Source organism: Grus americana, chromosome 19 (genome assembly GCF_028858705.1).
Source record: "Grus americana isolate bGruAme1 chromosome 19, bGruAme1.mat, whole genome shotgun sequence".
In the NCBI taxonomy this organism is placed as follows: Eukaryota; Metazoa; Chordata; class Aves; order Gruiformes; family Gruidae; genus Grus; species Grus americana.
The window spans coordinates 11,708,484-11,731,790 of record NC_072870.1 but is presented as its reverse complement, the minus strand read 5'-3'; the positions used below and the strand labels follow the sequence as shown (position 1 = coordinate 11,731,790).

General features: G+C 37.9%; 2 protein-coding genes across 5 annotated transcripts in view; one reads left to right on the top strand and one right to left on the bottom strand.

Annotated features, from left to right (window-relative positions):
- Positions 1-23,307, top strand: part of NF1 (neurofibromin 1) — a 101,854-nt gene that overhangs the window by 40,185 nt on the left and 38,362 nt on the right. For 3 of the 4 annotated variants that reach the window (XM_054847339.1, XM_054847341.1, XM_054847342.1), the window contains exons 30-36: positions 218-353; positions 4,848-4,910; positions 6,839-6,997; positions 7,798-7,895; positions 8,042-8,188; positions 8,580-8,726; positions 9,069-9,179. In XM_054847339.1, the coding sequence (XP_054703314.1) occupies positions 218-353; positions 4,848-4,910; positions 6,839-6,997; positions 7,798-7,895; positions 8,042-8,188; positions 8,580-8,726; positions 9,069-9,179 (861 nt within the window). The remainder of the gene's footprint in view (positions 1-217; positions 354-4,847; positions 4,911-6,838; positions 6,998-7,797; positions 7,896-8,041; positions 8,189-8,579; positions 8,727-9,068; positions 9,180-23,307) is intronic. The other variant, XM_054847340.1, reaches the window with a different exon arrangement.
- On the bottom strand, positions 17,942-23,255 carry OMG (oligodendrocyte myelin glycoprotein). Its single transcript, XM_054847389.1, has 2 exons — positions 21,635-23,255; positions 17,942-20,895 (listed from the first exon to the last, which is right to left on the bottom strand). Exon 2 carries the CDS (start codon positions 20,887-20,889, stop codon positions 19,570-19,572), a length of 1,320 nt encoding a protein of 439 aa, XP_054703364.1. The 5' UTR covers positions 20,890-20,895; positions 21,635-23,255; the 3' UTR covers positions 17,942-19,569.

Sequence of the window (23,307 nt, the reverse complement as noted above, 5' to 3'; positions counted from 1 at the left end):
TCCCACTTATAGCTGTCTGTTCATTACTGAGTTTTAAATGACCATATATTTGTAACTTACATGGTTTGTAAAATGGATGGAAAGTTTTATATAAAAGATCATGAATATGTCCATAAGATTTATGTTTACCCTGGGAAATAAGGTTACTACCAAACACATAAGTATAGCTGGTATCATGTATATGATTGCTGGTCATACATTTATGGGTCTGTTTCAGGCTGGAGCCTACAGAAAGCCTTGAAGAGAACCAGCGGAGTCTCTTGCAAATGACAGAAAAATTTTTTCATGCAATCATTAATTCTTCTTCGGAGTTCCCACCACAACTTCGCAGTGTGTGCCATTGTTTGTACCAGGTATGCCTGCAGTGGTTACCTGCCCCTAAACTTTGGGGTTTGTTTGTATAATTCTAGCAGTTTGAAGCTTGGTCCAGTAGTGGGCATTTTTTTTAAAGACTGTTTTCAGACATCTGTTAAATAACAAGAATCTAAACTTAGGGACGGAATGGTGTTTTAAGACTTGGGGTGGCAATCAGGAGGTGACTAAACATTACTTTAAGAAGTTGAATCACAACTAGGAACTCGGACCTAATAAGGCAGCAATAATCTCTGCTTTGCATCTCAATAGGAAACTAAAGATTAACTGGGGAGGTAATGGTTATACTTGATTTATCGGTTTATCATATGAGCCCTTTATAGGGAAGGCAGCAAAAGTGTGTGTGTGTGGGGAAATCACTGCTGGGTTGAGAGAATAACAAAACTGGTTTGAATATAGAAACGGTGCACTTGTTTACTTTTTATACGGGATCAATTAAATAAGAAATACAATTAGTTAATTCTCTAAAAGTTTTATGGATCGTGCCTTTGATAAACATCAGTTTTGTGACTAAAATAGCTGCTTGTGCAGATACTGACTCTAGATAGTTGTTCTCTGCGTAAAAATAGAGGCAATTTCTTCAAGAGTGTTTCTCTTTGAAGTAAATTTTTCCAAAAATTGTCTATGAAAGGTATTATTCAGGTCAGTGCTCCAGGAATATTATTTAGTTGTCCAGTACAGGTGGGCACAATCTTATACTTTCTGCCTTTGATAGTAAAGCAGGTTTAAAAGGGTCTAAGATGCTCGTAAGTAAAAACCTGTGTGGGATTCAGTGGGACCACAGTAGTTACAAGTCCTGAATCTTAGTGTGGATTGAAGCTGAGTATAATGGAAGGAAATAGATGTATAAAGTGCTGTTGGCTGTATTTGGTAGAAAATTGTTTGTGGTTATATGTGTGTTTCCCTAAAGAAGATCATTTGCAGGTATCATTCAGGTGTTGCTCTGATCACACTCTGTGTCATGTCTCGTACTCATGTTCTGAAAGTGGGAGTCTCTAGGTAGTGTGGACAACTGTAAGGAAAACCATTAACTTGTACTGGGAAGGAGGTCCACTGGCATGTAATTTGAGAAGTAACATTAGTTTTCTAACTGGGATGCTGCAGATGCTCTGTACTTCTGAGGGTGATAGGTTCTTGTATGTGTGAGGTAGAATGACAACAGGAATACATTTTAGTCTACAAAGTAAAGTACTTTCCAGCTGCTATGAGCAACATGTTCTGATGGAGATCCTGTTGCTGCTCAGAGGCTGGGTGTATGTTACTGTATGCAAAGGGCTGCTGTACTTGGGTTAACCAGGTGACCAAACACTTTGCAAACACAGAGTATTTAGAAATTCAGGAGGTAAATAGGAGGAAGAGAACCTGGGAGATACAGGTAAAACTATTTATAGAGTTCCTTTCACGAGGCAAATCACAAAGACTGGTATTTGTGACTAAAACGTCAGTGCTGTCACACAAACCGTGGGAAGTTTCTGAGCTGGGACCACCCTCTTTCTTGTTTCTGGTACCATTTGTAACTGATGCTTAAAGAGAAGAAACCTTCCTGAGCGGTGCACTGTCCTCTGTAGAGTAAGTTCTTCTGTAGTGGTGCCCTGTGGTCCCCTCCCGTTCAAGTACCTGCACTGCCCGGCCTCCATCCTGGCATCCTCTGCTCTGTCCTGTTTCTGCCGTGCTGCAGCAGCTCAGCGGCAGGTTGCTGTGCCCAGTGTGCTTCTGGGTCTCTCTTGCTCTCTGTGTGTTTCTGATGGATTTAGCTGCTGCTAAAAATTCGAGTGGGGCACACTCCTGCTGCCCTCAGGGCTCATAGGTAGTACTGTTTCCAGTAGTGTTGGAGAGCTGTCACAGAAGAGTTGTGCATGGCAGAGTATTTGAGCTGTGGTCTCAGTGAAGTGGGCAGGACGAGCTATTTTTGGCCTTTCAACCATGGAGTCTGCATCTCAGGGCTAAAGTAAAGCAAGGAAAATAGATTTTCTGAGCTGTGTGAACTAATGATGAGTAATAATTCTATGCAGTGTAGTCTACTCATAGTTTTACAGTGAATAAATGCAACTGCTGCGATTATCAAAACTTGAAAGTGAGAAACAGTGAATTGTACGTTAGGCCTGTTGTGGATCGTGCATTGTTATTGTGAGCTGTTGGAGTGAATTAGGCGAGCAAATGGTGTGCCTTTGTTTCTGCTGGAACAGTTTGTATAAATGGCTTCTAAAATAATTAGTTTCTCTTTCCGACAGTGGTTGTATTCAGGTTGGAGGGGGGTGGTTTGGGGTTTGGGGTTTTTTTTGGTTGGTTTTTTAAATGGGGAAATGAGGGTGGCAAGTTGGTTTCCTGCAAGTTCAAATGGCCACAGCCTCACAGGCATTGACTGGGAGTTTGAGTGTTACGGAAGATGTCACATGCAACCTTGATTGTTGCTGCCGTTACTTGACGTTACGTTGTCCCACATCATCTCCTAGAATTGCTTTTATATGCTGTTACTAGGATGTATCGGATTTATTTCCATTTCAGTGATATGTTGCTAGAAATTGTTTCAATGCAAACTGTTTTTAATTCCTACATGAAATGGAGTTAATAAAACGTACTCACCAGTGGGCATTGCCAGAGGATCTTCTGTGGAAGCATATCAGTTCTATTGGCTTTAGTCTTGCCTTTACTTTTTTTTTTTGTAACAAGGGTAATTTGTTCCTGAAAGAGATGATTTACTGGCAAATGTACAAGTGATACTAACTGCTACTCAGCTTCAACATTTACTACTTTAACTGTTTCTGGTTAACACCTATGTTTGTGTACAAATGTTTGCTTATCACAAATAGTGTAATAATTCATTCTGTACTTTCAAATTCCAGAGAGTTTTGAAGAGTCTGGCCTTTATCTGAAAGAAAGTACAAATAAAATCTGATTTTTTTTTTTTGTATTAATCCATTTTTATCATAAGAACCAAATAGGTGATTTTTATAAAGTAACTTCATTTTTTTAAGGTGAATGTATTTCATCCCAAGCAATAGTGTAATAGTAAATGAGAGTGAATTTTGCAGTGTCTTTTTATGCTTAGACTTTTAAAGTAAGTGTGTGCAAAAAAAATACTCATCAAGCATTTTCATCTGGAAACATCATATAACTAGTTACCGTGACAGACTCACCCTTGCTCGTTTTCAGGTAATGTATATTCAGGAGTGTTACATGGTCATGAACGAGGCTGATTAGAGTAACTCAGACAAAGAATTTGTGCTGGCTGTTTCATAGAAAACACACAAACATATGTGACTTTCCTTAGATGGAAATTTTACTTGCTTTAAATGCAATAGCCTGATGCATAGAGTACGTGTGCGACTACTCCAGCAGCTATCTCTGTAGAAATTACACAAAGTCAGAAATCTGGCAGAGGCACCGTTGGTTAGGTATGAATAGGTCCCACACAAATTTACATAGTTCAAATTTAACCTGGTTAGCAGAATAGCTTTTACTGATTGGTTTGGTTTTGTGGTTTGGTTTTTGGGAGCTTTTTTTTTTTCCTTTTTACTCTGTCACATTCTTAAGTTGTAGAAATTGTCTTTCAGTTCCAATTTGGGTGATACTCTAAAGATTATTTGAACTGCTGGTGCATGCTTGCTCTCAAACTGCTAAAAATTGCTGGCTTTCTCTTGATGCAGCTCCAGGTGTTGCTTGCTGTAGGGCTTCTCAGTGACACTAATTTACTGTTACAGCTAACGTGAAGGACGTAGGATTGAGCTCCCAGACCAAAATGTACCTCTGTAGAGGGGAGCAGCGCACAAGGCTGATGTGTGCTATAGCTTTGCTCAAATCCTGGTGGGAAATATGAGAGAATGTGATGCTTCTTGGTGGGTCCCTTTGCTTTTAAATGAAATGCAGAAATAAGCACAATGAAGTCAGATATCTTGATTTGGAAATCTATAATAAATTAATATAGACCTGTTGGCTTTTTTCTTCCTCTTTGCACAGAGTGTTTTTTGGCAGTGTTTAGCTATTAAAGTAGTAATAACCATGATGATTCACAGATATAACTAAATTGAAGGACACACAGAGAAACATTGGGAAGATTTAAAACTCTAAATTTATTTTAAAAGTAATGTGTATTTCAAAGGTATAACACTTTACTATTTTTACTATTAAAATTATTTGGGGATGGTGAAATACATTTGAAAGCTGAATATAGCATTTAATGCCCAATATTGTATATCATGAGCACATTAATGTGGTTTGACTTATAATCTAGCCAGAAATAGTAGAAATGATTGAAACGCAACATTTGCTTGTTTTGTATTTAGTGCTTTGTAAATAAGATATAATAAAATCGTGGAATAAAAACTCCATCATCAGTCTTTAGTTTATATATTTCATTTTCTGTTGGTTATGTTTGTTACATTTTACTGTGTAATTTATGTACAAGTCAACATTGGTTTTTTGTTGCTGTATGTAGTTGGTGCTGTGACTTGTTTGTGCTCATCTCTGTTCTGTAGGCAACTTGCCACTCTCTACTGAATAAAGCTACCGTAAAAGAAAAAAAGGAAAACAAAAAATCAGTAAGTTTGGAGACCTTTTTATTAGCCATTTCTTTCAAAGCACAACAGAAATCTTTTGCTGTTTGTTCCAGACATCTTCACTTCAGTCTATTTGACCTCACTGTAAAATCATTCTACTAATTCTGGCACAAAATAGCTTTCATTTCAATTAACACTGGAATTAAGTTATATTTAAAATATTCTCTGTGTGCCTATTTGAATAAACAAAAGACATTTTTAACATTACTGCTTAGTATTTAATACTCTGATTCTTCTACCCTTGCCACCATCTTCAAATTAAGAAAAATGTAGAAGAAAAATGTTTTCTTCGGTTTGGGGGAAAATCTGAGTCCGTTTAGTTGTTTTAACACTCTGGCAGATAACTTGACTTCAGCTTGCATCCTGGGAGAAGAACAATTAATATATATGGGTTACTGAAAAGAAAAGGCTTATATGACTTGTTCCTGACATGTTTTCTTTTGTTTGCCTTGTGACTAAGCAATAAAATGTAACGCTTGTATTTATTTACTGAGAAAAGCAGATTTCCCATTTTAAGTAACTTGCTGTGTTAAAGAGTTTCGAAATGTAGATTGTGATAGAGTGGTGTCATTAAAAGTTAAGGCTTATCCTTTTCTTTGACAGTGACCTCAAAATACAAAATATGAATAAAATAGAGGCAGAATGGAAATTCAGACTTTTATTAAATACTCCCTTATTTTTTGCTGTAACTGAGCAGAATAGTAATCATGTTTAAATGCAAAATCTGTGTGCAAAATAGTATTTTACAAGAAAATCTTACCAGTAATTGCATCACAAGGTAATTGAGTGCAGTTGCTACTGAACCAAAGTGATTCTTGATGCATTATGTATGTACTAATGGCTTTACCTGTTTTAAGCAGCGTGATTTGAGATTGCACTAGTTAACGTTTTGAAGTATTTTAGTAGAACGGGGTTCATTTGATTTTAATTTATTTTAAACAATATAACTTAAAATACGAAGTTTGCTAATTTTACTCTGTGAAAAGGTAGAATCCGACGACTTCTGATTAACCATTGTTACTCATAGGAAAATATACGTACAGATACCGAATCTTTATAGAACCACATGTAGCATATTTAAGAACTTTATTTTTGTCAGGGCACTTTAACTTTTCAAAGTCAGATGAAAGATATCTTAGAGAATCGGCTATCCTCTTAGTAATACGTAGTTGATTTCCTAAAAAGAAAGGAGATTTCTTTTTTCCTACAACATTTCCTGAAAAATGCTTGTTTTCTAGATAGCAAAGAAGAGTATTTTAAATCTGTAGTTCTAGCAAATTCCTGCTAAGTGATTTTGGACAGTGTATGTAGAGGCAGAGAAGTACGCTGGCCGCTTGGCTGTGCTTCGTTCCGTCTTTCCTCCTTTGGCAAATCTGTTGAGATGTGATGGTTCTGAAGAGAATTTCTACAAATATCTCCTTCCCACAAATTTAAAATTACTCCTGAAACTTTACAGCATAAGTCTTACTGCTGGAGAGGCTCTTGTGATCAGTAGTGAAATTATAAATACACAAATAAGACCTAAATACAGAATTATCTGTATTTGATGGGAAGACCGTGCACACCTGAGTAGGAACATATGGTATTTGTCTGCCCTTACTGTCAGTGGCAGGGTCCTGGAATTAAGTGGTCAGTAACTCTGAAATACACCTTCTTTTCTTTGTCCAGTAGCTAGCGTAGCAATTTCACCCTAGCGAGGAAGTTTGTACGAAGGCTGAAGGAAAGTGAGCTAGTGTCTGATAGCCCCCTCGGCCCTCCCATTCCCGGTTCTCCTATGACCTGTCCTACTCAAATGAGTTGAGCTGGATGGGTATGGAAAGAATGCTTAGAGTTGGATGACCATACAAGGCTTTTCTCAGCTTGCTTTCCCTTTAATGCAAAAATATTCTTTATAATTCTCAACTTCATAGGTTGTTAGTCAGCGGTTTCCTCAGAACAGCATCGGAGCAGTTGGAAGCGCGATGTTCCTTCGGTTCATCAATCCTGCAATTGTCTCCCCTTACGAGGCAGGGATCTTAGATAAAAAGCCTCCACCAAGAATTGAAAGGGGATTGAAACTGATGTCGAAGGTGAATCAGTAAATACTTTTGTTTGGCCATATTGCATGTTCTACCTGATTTACTTCTGCTCTTTTGTAGCAACTATCATGTTTAAAGTGCAGTTTCCATGTGGTGTTTATACATCATGAGGTTAATGTTATAGCTTACAGCAATGTAAGTATGGGAAGCAGTCTGTATAGAAAAACCCACTTTGCTAGAATGATGTATAAGATAGCAGAGTGCCTTCTGGCTCTTCACTTGAACTCCTAACCTTGTTTGAAAACAAACGAATAAACCAGTGTTACTTTGAGTACAGTGAGAATAATGGCAGCCAGAGATTGATTAAGTTCATACTAGTGCTAAAGAAGTGACTTTTCCTGTCTTTAATCTCATGTGGTATTATTTCCTGTACTATTAAAAATAAAAAAAGATTTAATGATGGCATACAAATTCTGTGGTGTGTGCTATGATCCATTTTAAATGTTAAGAAGTTACAGTTTTCTTTAAAAAGGCAGCATATGCTATTGCTTTTCCAGAGGAAACAGTTAACATTTGATAAATGGTGGGTTTGAAAGATGATTTATTTTCCTGATGTAAACCTGAATAAAGTTCATAAATAAATAAAGTCCTTTTCTAGTATTTAAAAGTATGTGACAAAACGTATTTTGAAAGTGAATGTATTTTCAATCAGTTGGCTGTTGGGCTTTTTTTTTGTCTTGAAGTTTCACAACAGGTTAAAATTAGTATTTCTGACAGAGAAGTTACACTGACTACCATAACAGCTAATACATTAAACCTTTACGTGTCTTTACCATCTTTTTATTATTTAGATACTTCAGAGTATTGCCAACCACGTCCTGTTTACAAAAGAAGAGCATATGCGGCCTTTTAATGACTTTGTAAAAAGCAATTTTGATGCAGCACGAAGGTAGGCCCTTTGGAAACTTGCACAAAGAGTCTGTATCGTGTGTAAAGAGTAAGCGGAGAATGTTCTCACAGCCTTTAGATTTACATTGAGTCTGCTTGGCAGATTTCCCTTGCATGCTGATGGTTGTTGCTGGTTCTGAACCCTAGGTTTTTCCTTGATATCGCATCTGATTGCCCAGCTAGCGACACTGTCAATCACAGCCTGTCTTTCATCAGCGATGGCAACGTACTTGCTTTGCACCGGTTGCTGTGGAACAATCAGGAGAAAATTGGCCAGTACCTTTCCAGCAACAGGTAAGACTTAGAAATACTATGAAGAAGGGAGTTGCTGATGGGACATGCATATTTGGAAATATTTTGAGGTGCTTTTGTTATTGTTACTGCGAAGAATATCATGGCTGAAAAATGTTACATTTGCAATGTTTGGTCGTAATGACGAGCCATTACTGGGAATATGCCTAATGTCATCTTTGCCCACTTTACTGCCAACCTTTTATGCAAGTGCGTAGTTGTCTTATCTTCTGTAAAAATTGTTCTAGGTGTAACAAATATTTTTATTTCTGCATTGAACTTTTTTTTAATTTTAAAAAAGAAAATTTAGCCATTCAAGGTAAAGAAGAGTAATGGGCAAAGAAGTAGGAATTGCTGAGTAAAGAAGGAGTTTTAAGTAATCTGCTGTTTCTAGGGACCACAAGGCTGTTGGAAGACGACCTTTTGACAAGATGGCTACTCTTCTTGCCTATCTGGGTCCTCCTGAGCACAAACCCGTGGCAGATACCCATTGGTCCAGTTTAAATCTCACTAGCTCCAAATTTGAGGAATTTATGACAAGGTAATGAGACTGTCGTGGAGGGGACATGCATCGCAGGTTTCTAGACTTTAGCATGTAAGGCAATGTAAGTAGTTACTACGACTCCAGCTTTTGTTTTGAAGGGGAGTTAAAAAAGCTGAGCCTACATAAACCTTCTAGGTTTCTGAGTAGATTTTAATTTCAAAAATTAAATTGAGAACCGGAGATGGCATAACGTTTGTGATTTAATGAAGGTTCACGACTATGTGAACGTAATACTTTTGTTTAAAGATGCAAATAAAGAGGTTTGAGGAATTTAAAAAAAAAAATTTTTTTTTTTGAAAGGCAGCTGTGAAAAGTTGATGTCCATGTTTTGCCTTTTAGGCATCAGGTACATGAAAAAGAGGAGTTCAAAGCACTGAAAACATTAAATATTTTCTACCAAGCTGGGACATCAAAAGCTGGAAATCCTGTTTTCTACTACATTGCTCGGCGGTAAGGAATCTTTCACCTTCCCTGTCTGAAAGAAACATGTACAATCAAAAGTATCAAGTGTATATAAGAAAGGGACACCAACTTTGTAACAAACAAGAATCTGAAAATAGCTTATTTGTTGAATTTTGGTGACAGTATTTTTTAATTGAGCTGTTTCCTAAATGAGAACTGTCATAATTTTTCCACCCAGAAGTATCTGAGTACCTGTGTAAAAATCCCTAAAATTTAGAAGCGTTTTATTTATTTTTCACTGTCTCAAGTAGACTACATCTATGCAACATTACTCTTAACCCTTTATCAGTGATTTTAGCATCTTCATTTTCTGAAGTATGAAATTAATAACAAGCTAAAACATGGGATAAAATTTCTCAAAATGGTCCCTGTATCCCATTTTAGAGTAATAGAAGTTTCACACATAGTCAAGACCATGATGTTGTTTCAGTTCCACCATTATGTTCTCAGTGACAATACCATTTTGGAAATGATTGAGGTCTGTGGAAATATCACTAAAGTAATAAGAAGAGCAGATGTTGACATGTGAACTTTGCAAAAGACTGTGTGGAAAAGACTTTGAAAGTTTTCAGTCTTCCCTACTCTGGAAGATAGGGATTCATAACAACAAATAACATATCCTGCAGTATTGAAGAATTTGGGAAGAATATCCCAAGATCAATATTAGTCAGTTTATGGTCAAATAAGTCACAATTCCCTCTCTTTAAAAAAAATAAAATAAATAAACCAGTAGTTTTATTTAAATTAATGTTTGCAGTCATAAAGCTGCAACTAGAGTAAGAATATAACTGAAACTTGATATTTCAATTTAGTTATTAAGTAACTGGTCTATAAAATCCATGGAGGACAGCATGTTCAAAACAGTTTCCATAGTGATTATGCTCATTGCTAAAAGTCGTTCTTAGCCTTTTCAAGAAAAGGAAAATCCCTGCGCTCACAACCAAGTGCAATCAAAGACAGAACTGTAAAGATAAGAGTAGAGCTGTTGTACCTTCTGTCCGTGCTGTGTTGTTGGAGCCTTTGCTTTTGGAAATTGTATTGCTGGTGAGGTGTTGGCTGGCAGCAGTGGGACGGCTGGTTTTGGCACTGGCGAGGTGCGTGGTGGTGTCGCCAAGGTCTGTGAAGTTCTCACCAGCACTCATCATGTGGTAGTGAGAGTCTTGATGTCAGCGCGGCACTTAGGGATGCTAGCAGATCCTGTATGGATGTTCATGGGTGGATTATTGCTGATGCATCTTGTGCCAGGGGCGCTCTTGGTTTTGCTTCTGCTGCTCTTGCCGGTATGGTTTTTGGTGGTGCTGCTGGTGGTAGCTGAGTTCATGCTGGTGGAGCTGCCTGTGGCACTAGTGCTGGTAGAGTTCATGTGGTTGCTTTGGCTCTTCCTGGTGCTTCTGTTGCTGGTGGCACGCTTGTTTGTGATGCCAGTGGGGTGGCTGCTGTACCAGCGGGGTGCTTGCTCTGCTGTGCTTATCTGTGGCATGGGTGGGAATGGTTGTGGTCCCCAGGGAGCTCTTACTTGAGCTGCTTGTTGGGGTAAGGCTGGGAGGAAAGCTTCTGATGGTGGTGCCAGTGCTGCTGTCCATTGCGTGCCCTTGCTGGTAGTGCACTGCTACTTGTGGTGCCAGTGGTGGCAGTTCCAGTCATGGTGCCACTTCCAGCAAAAGGTATCGTTGTGGTCTGAGCAGATGTCATCAGTGGTGAACCTTCTGCAGACCTTCTGAGTTCATGTAGGAGTGTGAAAACAAGCAGAGGAAACCACTTCTTTAGCAGTGTCTTCTGTTCGTAGTCAGCAGTTTAAATAGTCAATACATGTTTGTAAACAAGGCATTCTTCAAATTTACATTTTCTAGTGAAAATCATACTCAACAGGCATGTAAGATTTTTTCAATTAATTAAAAATTTAGATCCTTAATTTTAATTTTCATAGTTTCTCATTGTTTTCAGTAGTGCTTTTTACTCTGTAGATTGAGTTACAAACTCAATCTGTGCTGTTATACTGTGTGACTTTTGCCATTTCCCCTCAGAAATTTTCAATATTTCCAAATTTTCAAATACAATTAATGATGGCAGATGTCATTGTTTTACCACTGCATAATAAACATACCTTATTCCAAACTCAGGTTGGAGACTAAAATAATGGGCAAGCTTTGAGGAACCTTTTCAAATATAACCTCTAACTTGGTAGTTGAATTCTGCTACTTAAATATGGTTTCCTAGCCAGGATGCAATTAGAGATCCAACAAATGAATATATCTGTTCACGTTTCTTGTATTATGTTTTTGATTTTCAGAGCAACAAACAAACAAAACTTCTGTTCAGTATCAATGTGGAAGGTAAAATAAATTTCCAAACTGTTTCCTTCTTCTGGAATTTTGTACAGGCATGCCGAAGGGTTTTCTCATGCTTTAAAAAAACCAACACAAACCACTTCCTTTCCAGGTTGTAATGTAGGGAGGAAATGCTTATGTTCTCTTAAATTTGTTGCTGTGAAAGTCTTTTGCTGCTGGCTCTTAGGAAGACTTTGTGTGAGGGAGTGCAAAGGTGGAAGAGGAAAGAAAGTGTAGTGGTACCATTTGGAGATAACATTCATGTGAACAAGAGTGAAGTGCCCGTGCTTTTTGTCAGTTCTGCACTGAATGAATTTGTAAGCTCATGCTCATCAGAGGAATACTAAATAACACATGGAAGTAGGTAAGAAAACTTACCTGAACTTTTTTCCAATGATTTATAGCTCTGAACTAGGATCTATATGAGAGAACATTTATCTAAGTCAGCCCTTAGCTTTCCCTTCCTTTTGCTTGGGGAATTGCCTTCCTTTAACTTGACCCCTTTTCTGCATTTTCAACGTCTTTGACTTTGGATGGAGTGGAAGAAAACAGGATGAGTAGCACCACTTATCTTTTGTCCTAATTTTCTGTCTTCAAAAGCCGTACCACTCTTCCCTGCCCTCTTTAAGGTCCTTGAGTCACCTTTGAGCCTTTTGTGTTGGCTGAAGTGGGCCTTTATAAAATCTTATATGAAACTTCAGTTTGCAGTACAAATGGCGATATAAGTTTCTAACGGTAATCAACTAGTATTAAATTAGGCTGTCATGTGCATCTTTCACATTTTACAACAAAATGGTTGAGAAGAGGGATAGCTTCTGGAAATTTTCCTTCTGGAACATTAGTAGTGATCATTGTTGAAACAAACGCAAAATAATTTTGTTTTTAGTGAAACATGTATCTGCATACCTAGCATCTAATGCTGTTTGCTGCTTTTCAGAAAACATTGCACAGCACGTGACTTGTTGAGTGACGTTACTGGGATATCTGAATGTTCACTGTAATTCTGTACTAGGAACAGATTTATTGAATCTGAAGTTTGAGCATTGCATTTATGCTCAGCAGTAGAAAAAACATTAATGATGTCTTAAAGATGCAAAGGGAATACAGAGTTGAGAGTAAAGTGAGTGTCTAGACTGCCGAAACTGAAATTAGTTTGCTGTCTTCCGTTTGTTTATAAGCTCATTTTTTCCCAGAGATTCCTGACACTATATCTGCACACAGTTTCACACGGACACTTTTTAAAATGTTGTATTGTGTAGGGGACTAATTCATTGTGAACACTTAAAATTACATATCCTTGGATTATAATTTTTGATTTTTGAAAAGTTGATTTCTGCATAGGCTTAAAAAAGGATATATTCTCATGGACAGCATGGATCAGCTTAAATAAATGTTTTAAAAAACGCATGCTGATTGTTTTAGACAACTTTGTGCAGTTGAATGTCAGTAGATTTTTGAAGAATATATAATGTATTATGTTCCGACCCCTTCTAAACTAGTTGTACTGCTGTCACGAGAAAAGGCTGATCGTGAAAAATCAGGAATAAAAATGGATGTTTGGAAACTCAATTTTTCTCCCAGTTGTTGTGTTTATTCACTGTTGTAATGGAATAAGCTGGAAAAGTTGTCAGACGCTGGCAAATTAGAAGGATCAGCTGGAGTCATTTGATCTGCCCACTCCTGCCTGCATTTCCCTTCCTCCCCTCAATTCCATCAAAGTAATTTCAGAAACTGTTTTTCTGAGACTCATGCCAGTATGTATCATGAGACAAGATACCTTCTCTTTAGGATTTAAAAAAAAAAAAAAAAAGTAGAATATATATGTTCAGGAATACTTCAGTTTTGTAAGACAGCTCATCCTTTTCTAAGGCAAGCTTTGGGGTGGTGGTGTTCCCCCCACATCTTTCATGAGTTATGTTGAATATACAACAACAAAAGTATTAATGTATTAATATTGAAAGTGCTGTTGTATCCTTGCATGGTTAATTTTAGTATGAGTGAGCCAGTTTAAATGAGATGTCTTCTCCCTTTCTTCAGGTGAGATGTGTAGTGGGCACAAGTAGGTATTTGAAGGGAACTCGGAATGCTTGGTAGCTTAATTTGGGGTAGGAGGTTGGTATTTCAGTGTCTGCTTCGGTCAGTGTGGTATCTTCTGCAAGCTGAACAGAAGGACTTAGTCGCAGTTTAATGAGAAAAGGGATGTTGACTAGTTCTCTTCAGCAGCAGGCTGGTGTTTTTCACTCGGATCTCGATGGTTTGCCTTTGTAAGCAACCGAGACAACAGCGTTATGGGAAAGGATTGTTTGAAGCATCTGTGTCAAAGTGAACTCGTGCTCTAGGCAAAGGCGCCGCTGCTGCGGTAAGGAGGGTTTTGCTGTAGTTAGACAGCGATGGTAGAGGCACGCGCGTCCGCTCGGAGCGGGGCTGGCGGCTGCTGACCCTGCGGGGCTAGCTGACAGGCAGGGGGATCCCCGAGGGGAGCCTGCGCGCTTTTCCCTTTTTTAAAATTTATTTCATTGTTATTTTAAGCAAGATCCCAGATGTTTAAGCAGCTTCCATACGCAAAGTTAGAAAAGAAGGTAGTCTTTTTGAATTCTCTTTAAAAAATTCTGTGTTTGCTTGCAACATTTTTCTTCTCTAGTTTTTTCCATTAGATACTGTCTTATTTCATGTCAAGTAAAATAAAATGTGTACATTGTTATCTTGTCCTGCTCACACAAGAAATCAGGCATACAAATGCCAAGAATAGTGATAACCCATCTTCAAAAAGTTTACTGTGTCTGGCAATGATCCAAGGCAGCCTTACGTATTCTGTGAAGACTTGACGTGCAGCATGTTTTCTACATTTGCAGAGCAAGAAATGGTTATTTCATCTGTAAAGAAAGCATTTCTGGAAATAAATTGATACAAAGTGTGCAACACGTGTTTGCTAGGCCTAGATCACGTACCCACCTTTACTTTAAAAGCAGAAAAATGAAACTATCCACAGCTGGCCAACTTACTAGCGGCGGTGTATCTGTAAGGAAGTTAGCAGGCGTAGTGGTCATGACTTACTAATGAGTTCATGTGGAAGTGATCTCAGCAAAAATATGTTGCTGTTTAAATGCTGCAAAGTACCTCAGTATTCTGAGCTGAGGCCTGCACACTGTTTGTATATAAATCTGTCATATGTGAAAATTTCCTAGTAGTTATTTTGTGCTTATTTCAGTATTTGAAACGTTGACATTTTACTGTTAGCTGGTCCAAGGTGCAGTGATATTTTAAGTGTGCTGTTAGAGTGTGGGTGAGTAGAAGGAAAGTAAGTATCAGTGCATATTTTTACAGGCATCTGGAGAGGCATTATCGGTATATAGTCATCCTGTCCCTTCAACACCGCGTGGTTTTGCGTCTCAAATTCTGTGCATCAGAGTACCTGAAAAAGAGGTGGAAGAGAGCTTAAGCCTTAAGTAGTGGCTCAAAATTCTTTCTTGTTTACTGGGGATAAGATGGGTTAAAGTTAACATACAATATCTGTGTAAGATACCTGTAAATATTTCTTGGGACTATGTGTAGTTAGGAAATGCACAATTCTCTCCAATCAAACACTGATATTGGCAGAAAGGCTGGGGAATTGATAACTGCTCCTTGGAACTTGGCTATACACATCCAAGAATGAAGCTGGTGACATGTTTACAAAAATATATAATCTGAGATTGAAATAGGTTACAGTATCATTCACTTTTATGTACATGTACTGTTTACCACTTGGCATGAGCGAAGCATCCTGTAAGCTAGAAGAATAGTGATAATACCTATTCATTACAGGGCTGAATTCTGCAGAATATCTGTTCCAATGCGGGTGAATGTTTTCCACAATGATGCATAAGGGCTATTGATGAGAACTGTGAGATTTTATGACTGATATCTTCATGCCCTTTACTTGCAAATAATTCAACTTTTCTGCTCGCTTCCTGATCTGAGAAAGTATACAGTCATTAGCATCATTAAATACTGATTGTGATTTGGGTATACGATATTCCCTGGAATATCACGGTACAAGTCGGATACGCGTTCCTGCCTTGCGTAAAGGGGTGGTAAGGAGCAGTTTTCTGTGCGTTTTATCCAGGTACAGGATACTTAATGAAAATATTGTTAGACTTAGGCTTAAGCCTTGCTACCGGGTGGAATATTGCTTGCCTTTACCTCCCCTTTTATTGCTTGCTTTCTCTTCAGCAGCTATGTAATTCTTCAGTTTTTTTCCATGCAGCTGCCTTTTCAAACCTAGCAGGTAGGGCTTTGCTCTGGAATGATGCTCTGACATATTTTCTACTAATAAAATAGGGATGTGGCTAAGTGGTGCTTATTTGGTGTATTTGTCTTGTGGTTCTGAGCCACATGTCGTTTTTTAAGGCGTGAAATGTGGAAAGACTGTTTAGATTGGAGCTGCCAGGATGTTTGAGGGCTTGCAGCAGGCTGGGTGTTTTGTGGTTTTTTTTTTTTTTTTTTTTTTTCATAGTTTGAGATCTTGTTGCTAGGGCATTGTTGAGTCATTTTACTGATGTATCTGGATCAGTTTATATCCTTCTTGTGCTGTGAAATTTAATTCCGTCTGTCATTTTTCTTCGCATTTTGTTTCCTGGGCAACCACCTGACTTCTGGAGCCAGTGCTCTTCTGCTTTTAATCCCTGCACTGTTGCTAAAATGATCAATACGTCAATAAATACTGATCCTGAAGTACTGCCATTAAGTTTTAAAGCTGATCCCAAACTAATTAATAGGAATAGAAACCTCTGAGTTATTGCTTCAGACCGCAGCTATCCCTACAATAATTATAACCTTTCCAAAGCAAGCATATTGCTATTGCAAGGTGCGCTAGACCTTTTTTGGGTATTTTGAATATTGTCCTGAAGTGCTAAATAGTTATTTTGGAAAAAAGAATTTCTCTGAGAATAGATTATTTTATATTTTTTGTGGAGTGAATGACCAGCATCTTTAAAACAACACGAACTGATGCTGCCGTGTTCACGTCCATGCCTATCAGTTTTATTTCAGTTTGACTGCACAGTTGCCAAGCAACAAGTGCACGACTCCCACATTTGCCTGCCTACTCGCTGCGCCGCTATCAACTCATTTGTATTCCAGAAAAATACAAGGAAACCTAAATTTCAGTCTGCTTTATTGAAAGCAGTCCGACTAAGAAGCCCTCTTGCCTGCACCTCCCATGGGCAAGGTTTGGGCAGAGAGCGTAGCCCTACAGCTTGGGAGTGCCATCTTGTTTCATACCCATCTGCAGTTTTTTGTATCCTAGCTTCCCCATCCTGTGCATGTGTTTGGAAAACCCCACAACCCCAGTTCCACTTCCTGGCTTCTGTCAGCATGGTTAAGACGTTGAAGTCTGGGTGGCAAGTCATTCAGTATGGGGACTTTCGATTTGCCCCAAACAGCTTCTGGAAAACAGTGGTTTTTTTATAGACTTGCTGTTCACTGAATAGTCTTGTTATGAGTGAAATGTTCTCAGAGCATGTAAAGTCGATTCCATGTAGGGGTTTTGCATGCAATAGAATTTGGCATCCTGTATTGAATTGTTCAGCTAAGACACGTGCAGTATTTAATGTAATTTCCTCAACTCAAGGCGGTTTAGTCATAGCACCTCATTTTGTGATCTCTGTCCTACCTTGCGAGCTAAGCTGCTTTTAACTGTGTGGGATGAAACCATACGAATGAGCTAATTCTGGGAAATACCTAGTTCTGAACGTAAGTAGGTTGATACTGCTTTATAGTCAGTCAGTACTTAGCAAATGCATTGATTATCCAAAGAGAGCGGCAGGCAGTGACATTTTTTTAATACTGATCCTGGTTAATGGAGTTTATCAGTTCATGTCAGATTATTTAACCTGGGGAAAATAGATGGAACTTGTGCAAGTAGGCAACTCTTGCAGTCTGCTGGTAGCCGCTTTATTTAATGAGGCAGTTCTGCTGGCTGTCGAAGGTTCCATGGGCATATTGCTTATGGTCTAGCTTGTCTAAACTTTGACTTGGATAACTAGTTCTTGTCTACCTAAAATGTATATGAAATGTCAGCTTTTGGTTTTTTGGGAGGGAGGGGTTTTAAGTTTTCTGTCCTATTAAACATGGAGAGTCTTTTTTTGAGAAGGGAGGAAGAGCTGCCTTTTCTAGTGGACAGAGATATGCCGTAGGTGTTTGCAAGTTCGAAAGGGTGGGAAAGGGAAGGTAGGCCCTATGTTACTATTACCTTATCAGCTTATTAATAAACAATATTAGGGATACATCAGTAGCAAAATAATATAGTTTGATTTAACCATAATTTTCCCCCAGAAGGCATGAAGATTGATCTAAGTGTCTGTTTGAAATGGGTTTGTATAACAAAATATTACCTATTCAGTGATATTACTATGCTTATTTGAAAAGAAGCACTGCCACTGATTCAGTTCAATACAAACGTAACTTTATTTTTACTGAAATGCCAATGAAATAACTGTACAAATTCATTGTGTAACATTTACTGTTAGAAATTAAAATACATTTCTGGTTATAGAAATACTGTTCACAATTGGAAAGTTGTGATTTCTCTGATACCAGTGGTTGTAAATGGTCTACAGCCCTCATTGACACCTAGGAGAAACAGAGGACTCCAGTCTCGGTAGTGAGGTTTTCTGGGTTTTGCAGCACCTTCATGCTACAATAACTGGAAATTAAATGGCCTGAAATGAATGGAAAACATTGTATAAAGATTTGTAGTATTAAGTGAATAATACTTTTTCAATTAACTTGTTCTTCAGTTTTCATTTCATGCTGTTTGCAAAACTTCATCTGTAGTATATCAAGTACCTTTGCCACATAATTGAAATTATTTTCCTAGAGTGGACAGAACCATGCGTGCAACTATTTCTACTCACTGATGGTGCAGATATCAAGGAGAATAGCATTCATGCTCATCCTTACAAAGCACAGATTTGGGCATGTTCAATGCCATGGACTGAATTATTTTTTTTAAAGTCCCAAGATTCAAGGATTGTTTCAATGACAACTTGTCAACTAATTGCTTAATTGATTTGTTACATAACTTGTGTTAGAAATTGGCTGATATTATTTCATTTTACTGATCAAAAATAGTAGTTTGATACATTCTGGCTGATGCATGATGTTCTTTTAAGCATACTATATTAACATTTCAGATTTTTGGATGTCACTTGAAACAAGGAGTTCCATTTAATTAATTCGTGTAGATAACTCCTTGTTGTTGGAGAGTGTCATGGCATTGAACATCTTGTGTTTTCCTCTACTTTTATCTTTTTTTTTTTAAATATGGAGAGTGAGAAATAATTTGCCTGCAGTCTCTAAGTCAAGACAGAGCAAAAAGAGATACCAGCCCCTACCACTTTTCCCATGCTGAAGTTGGACCACGTTGCCTTCTCAGTTTACACCCTCTTAGTAGACATCATGGCATTGTCATATTTAATTCCTAAATTCAAAACTGTTGTTCTTCATAGTTAAAATATTCTAATACATATGAAGCAAACATAGATATACATGCTAGCGATTTTTCTCAGGAATAACTTCTAATTAGTGAAACAGCTAGATTTAGTTCCTTTATTTTTTCCCTTCCTTTTGCATGTCATCATAACTTACAAAGAATCTGTGCTGCTATATTACAAGAATTGCTCACTGGCAAGTCAAGCAAGACAATGCAGATATGATACAGGCCTTCTATTTTTTCCAGTTGTTTTATGACAAAATCATACATAAAATCAGTACTTAAAATTCTGATGTTTTATTCTGTGCAAGTAAAATTAAAAATTTAAATACAAAATAAGCACATTTTTAAAAACAAAATCATAGGTTAGTTTTACTCAATTAAGACATATTAAAATAAGTAGCAGCTTAGTATCAAGACATTAGTGTGCACTTCTTAATTAAGAACTGTTATTTTCTTTAGATCAGAGTCAGGACTTCAGATTTCTTGTATTTTGATTCATTATTTGACCTGGATGTCTTAACTGCAGCTATGTATCACAGGAATAAACTCAGTAATTTTCACAAAATACAAGCCCTTAGCCAATAAACATTGCCACTGCATGAAGCATTACAACATAAACCAAATATATCTCACGGATACTTGCTTTGGAGGGCACATGAGTGTTCAAAGTATTTGTAGTGGATTCCTCTTTCCTTAAGGTAGCAGTTGTGCTTTGAGGCATTTTGGAGTAGTTTGTTGGCATTCCACTGGTGATACTTAAAGTCATAGGAGTAGTGGATGATCCTGTTGAACCCGACCGGCTTGAGTTGACCTCAGTAGGATCTTTGATGTAGATTGTGTGTGTGGCTGCTGCTTCTTGAGAACTAACCTTCCTAGTTGTCAGATCTTCTGGGTAGAGGAGTAGTGGTCGGTCTGTGCTCGTGAACAGTACAGTTTGGCTTAAGGTGGCCGGGGTAGTAACTTCCTTAGCTTTAAATTGTTTATGCATTTTTGTCATTTTGGTCGGTTCCATTGCCACTGGGGAAGTAGCCTTGTCTGCTGCCTTCATTCCTTTACTCATGAGGCTGGAGTCTATCACCGTGGGAGCCGCTGAAGTTGGCGTGGCGTTCATCTGGAGCACAGATTGATTAGCACAGGGAGCCCCTAGGACACTGGCGGCTGTTCCCTGCACCCATTTAAGCAAGTAAGGGATATTTTCTTTATCGCTGCAGGACCACGGGTTGTTATATAGTGTTACTACTTGCAGCTGAAAGAGCTGGTCAAAAGCTTTGTCAGGAATGTACGTGAACTTGTTATTGTGCAGGTAGAGGCTTGTAAGGTGTTGTAGCCTCAGCAGTGTTCCTGGAAGTATCTGGGACAAGAAGTTATTGGATAGATCCACCGTCTCTAAGTTGTAGGGCATATTGGTTGGAACTGTCCAAAGTTTGTTGCTACTGAGATTGAGAAATTTGAGACTGCTCAGGGTGTTGTTGATCAGAACGGCTCTTTCCACCATGTTCCTGGAAACGTCAAGCACTTTAAGATTCCACTGGTAAGCTGTATCAAGTTTCTGCAGAACTTTAATGTTGTTGTTTATGGCATATAATTCCCATAAGGACTTGGGCAGATGAGCAGGAACATTCTTGAGCCAATTATTTGAAATATCAAGGGTCCTCAAATTGGTGAATCTTGTTAGCTGATGATCGAGATCTATGAACTGGTTAAAGGACAGATTTAAATATGTAATGTTGTCTTGAAGTCCATGTGGCAGTATAGTTAAGTTTCTGCCTGAACAGTCCACATTCCTGTCATTTCCTGAGCACGTACAGTTAGAAGGACAGATACCCAAAACAGTGGGTATGAAAAACAGAAGGACCAGCAGACAGGTAGATGTATTCAGTATCTGGTATTCCATTGTTGCCTGAAAATAAATACACCAAAATGACACCCTTTAAATCCATATAATATATTTTATTTCTTTACAAGGGTTGTCTTTGCAATGACCACTTGCAGGAGAAATTAAGTAAAAATATCAATAAACCCCTTTGTGGCACGGTCCTTTTTAGAATTGTTCGAGAGAGACTTTACAAAGCATCCCTTCATAGACTGTCATGTTGTCTGGCAGAATGAGACTTGTTTTTTCATCTCCCTTTCCCCCTCAAGCTCAAATGAGGGCTTTCTTCCGAAAATGCAAGTCTCTTCCAAATGTTATACAATGTCTGCTTCTTGTTTTTAGTGATTTCAAGCCTATATTATGTTTGGAATAATGTGTTCTTTGATACAGGATGAAAAAATGGCTGTCAACTGGATCTGCTTTACAAATCTCTGCAGTAATGTAGCAGTCCCCCCCATACATGCATGCTATTTGCTTAAGTAGAAATGGTTAAAATACGTCTTAAATTGTTACGAATTTAGTTTGAAACCCAAATTCCATGTTCATGCTAACATACACGCTGTTATTTTTCCTTATTATAGTATTAATTACATTCTCAAAGCTGGTAACACATGTTTGAAAGCTGAATTAATGTTAGGAAGAAATCTCTGACACTGCAGCAAATTTCTGGTGCAAGCATCTGTCATCAACTAATATTTTCGTTCTTATTTCTGTCTCTAATTTTGTAGTAGGTTTTTGTGATGAAAAACAAAAAACACAAACTTACCGTAATCTCTTCTGCAGTATCAGCACATCGTTTCTGTGAAAGATGTAAGCTTAGAGGTCGTCTTGTTCTAGAGAGTAGCTACAGTTGCTGTCTGTGGATTGTGCTTGCCTCTTCAGCTGCATCGTATTGCTGCTAGCTGGGGCTCTGCAACCACCTGATCTGCACTACATTGGAGGACTGCAGAGCTGTCGTTGGTGCTGACTCAAATTTATTGCAAAGCGAGCATATTAAATAAAATAGTTGGGGTTCGTAATTTGAATCAGTTAACTTCTCCATATCTATTATGCTATGTTAATGCATCCACATAGCACATAAGGTTGCCTACATAAACAGTACCGAATGCAATTTCTGTAGGCTATTTTAGCTTAAGCTCTGATTCCATTTAAATGTTCCTATTTAAAAAGTGATGTTAACTAGTGTTCTTTTTTACCTTTGATTAACCTCTCCTCCTGTAATCGAGGTTAATGTTAATTTAGGCTTCCTGTCTTAAGCTTTTTTTAAGCTACACTGCCAGAATCTCTCTTCATAATTTTAAAATGTTCAGTTTACTCCTCAGATCAGGCTATCACTGTATTGTCAGGTATAATATAGCTTGGCTTATAGGATTTTACAGATTTCTGTAGGAAACTTTTATCTGAATTTCTCCAAACAATATGGTAAGAATGGATATCGCTTATAATGCTGTTAATTTTAACATGGGGTAATGCAACAAGCTTTAAAAAAAAAAATTCTTTGCGTAATTGGAATGCTTTTCTTTAGACATACACAATCATACAGCTTATGTAAATGGTAAGAGTAAATTGTAAATATCTTTTCCTATGTCCGCTGTATGCACAGAGCCTAGAATTTCATTTGCATAACTTACAACTTTAATTTTTAGTGGTAGTTTAAAGATTTGGAAGTTTATTGTTACAATATGTGCAAACATGCTCTGTGCAACATCCACAAATACATTCCCTCCCCAAGCAAACTCAAAACTACAAACTCTTTGCTATTTTGCAGAGAGGTCATGGAAGGCTAGCTTCAGCATGTAGTACCTTCTTTCTGTACATCTAAACATTCAATACTAGTGAAAAAAAAAAAGTACCTCTGAGACCACCCTCCTGCTTCCCACCAAAAAGTTAGCTTACCAGAATGCACAGTTCTAGACAGGACGGTGAGCTTCACTTGTACTCGGGACTCAGAAAGGAATATGTCAAACACTTAGCCATCTTGAGTTAGAAGGAATCTGGCATCCGTGCAACATTATTTTTTAAAGTTTATTATTATTATTAAGTGCATTCTGAAAATACTACTGCAGAGGAAGAGATTAGTGAATGCACACACCTAATTCTGGTAATCATTTGCCTGGGTGTTCTGCAAACTGTTTCTGTTTTATCCATAAAAATCAAAAGTATTTAGATAAAAGAAAGCCTTTTTGTACTTGTTCTTCAAGTGTTTGGAGCCATTTCAGCTTTTTGGTGACCACTGTATTAACTGTTTACTTGCACAGTTCTCTGCTTTACCAAACAATAGCCAGAAGTGACTGGAGGTTTTACACCACTAAACTTTTTGGCAGTGTTTGATCTAAAGGAAATGTCATTTAGTGAAGAACAACGGATTTGTTTCAGATACCTGTAATCCGTTGTCACCAGTCGTTTGCAGAAATCAGGTCTCTCTATGACAGACCACAC

Coding starts and splice junctions, on each gene's coding strand:
- OMG (XM_054847389.1), bottom strand. CDS start 20,889: ATGGAATACCAGATACTGAATACATCTACCTGTCTGCTGGTCCTTCTG.